At 37.5% G+C, this 1,801-nt stretch overlaps 1 protein-coding gene across 1 annotated transcript; it reads left to right on the top strand.

Moving 5' to 3' along the window:
• The first annotated feature begins 1,022 nt into the window (after positions 1-1,022).
• Positions 1,023-1,430, top strand: LOC149178627 (plasmodesmata-located protein 5-like). The gene has a single exon (XM_089422177.1). The coding sequence runs from the start codon at positions 1,023-1,025 to the stop codon at positions 1,428-1,430; it is 408 nt and encodes a 135-aa protein (XP_089278303.1).
• Positions 1,431-1,801: the final 371 nt, after the last annotated feature.

Raw genomic sequence — 1,801 nt, 5'->3', positions numbered from 1 at the left:
ATCTTTATCATACAAGCCAGACACAAGGTGTACGATATATCTATCCTTACATCCTGCTATGTCTACTTGCAATAGCTTCTATAGAGAGCAAGGAAATTTTTATGAAATTCCTATCTAATTCAATTGATGGGTCCCAAGCTTCTTTTGGCCTCTCCAACTTATATTCAGAAATCTATAATGCATATTTTTCTCTACTTTTCTCATCTAAAATCAATTGTCAAATAGTGAGTTTAAAATATCTGTATAGTTAGGCCTCTGATTCAACTCTCAATGGACACATTAGAAGCCGACAAATTGTGTATACTCAGCATACTATCCAGACTGCATATATATTCGATCAAGTGGGTTCGAGCCAAATGGGCACCATGCACGTAATGCAGTTGTTGTTTACAAAATCTAGTGGTCACAGTTGTCATTCATTTGATCTGTCCAGTTGTATTGGTTTAATTGGTGTGGGTTGGCTCTTCATGACAATCAATATCCATACTATTTAATGATGAAAAACATGATAAACATGGTACAAAAGTCACTGAATTTAAATAATATATAGAAGCAGTCAGATTTGAACCATTCCATCGAAACCCTTTATATCACCCGCAACAACATCAAATACTACCGCGTAGCAGGATGGATAAGACTCGCCGCTCTCCACTATCTAATGGCCACATCACTTCCGCCGTAATATCTCGCCTTTCATTTCATTTCTAGAAGTTTACTTCGCCCAATGTTTATTTTCCACATCAATTCCACTGAATCATCTCGCCTTTTCTCTAAGTAATTGACGTGGCTGACCTTTATCGACGGCGAATTCGGTGAATATCTCTGTCTACGCAATGCATTCTCCATCTATAAATTCCATCTTCCTCCTCTTGCCTTTGCATCAACTAATCACAAGTACGAAAAACATCAGTTAAACTCTTTGTATCTCTATTCATTTGTAACCGTGGAAGATGGAAGGCATCATAAGATGGTGGTGTTGCATGGCAGTATTGTTGTTATTTGGTCTGCTGCACCTTAACGTAATGCCAGTCACAGCGGCAGATGGGAAATCGGATCCATTTATATACAAACTCTGCAACGTCAATAAATACACTAATGATAGTGATTACGAAAGAAATATCAAGACGGTGCTGAAGTATCTGGTGAATGTCGCTGCACTGAGAGGCGGATTTGTGACATATTCATATGGCAAAGTGAACTTCCTTCTCCAATTTCCTGGCGACATGTCTAAGCAAGACTACCAAAACTTCTCCATTGTGGCATTAGAGATGGATTTTCAAGATTGTTCCAATGCAATTGGCGGTCTGATTCAGTTGGAATTTTGCTTCATTCGTTACGAGAAATATAATTTTGCCATTGAACTTGATGAAATTCTTGAGAAAAATCTAAACAACATCATCCTATTCACTTGGATCTATGTCTACCTTTAAATAATCAACATAAAAATGATCTGAAATCCCATTCTTGAGCTACAATAGCAATAAAAGACCAACCTTTACCTTCCAGCCTTCTGTGAGCTTGCAAAGGAAGATGGTTAGCTATAATGATAATACGTTATGAGCTAATAGATGAGGGTCTCTTATCAAAATCTATCACAACCGAGTCACCATATCTCCACCCATCGTGTCTCCATCGAATAATTGTCAATTCTACTAGACTAAACTACCTCCGCCATATTCAATCCAATGATCACCCTCTCAGGAATATAGCCTAATACAACAAAATCGAATTTATTCTATCATATTGGAGAATATCTGATCTGATAATCACCCTATGAGTGACCTCAGTTAAAGATTTATTG

This window comes from Pinus tabuliformis, chromosome 4_1, assembly GCF_031772625.1.
Source record: "Pinus tabuliformis cultivar Carrire ecotype Pingquan chromosome 4_1, CPIR1, whole genome shotgun sequence".
In the NCBI taxonomy this organism is placed as follows: Eukaryota; Viridiplantae; Streptophyta; class Pinopsida; order Pinales; family Pinaceae; genus Pinus; species Pinus tabuliformis.
The sequence above is the reverse complement of the archived record's forward strand: the minus strand, read 5'-3'. Positions and strand labels throughout refer to the sequence as shown.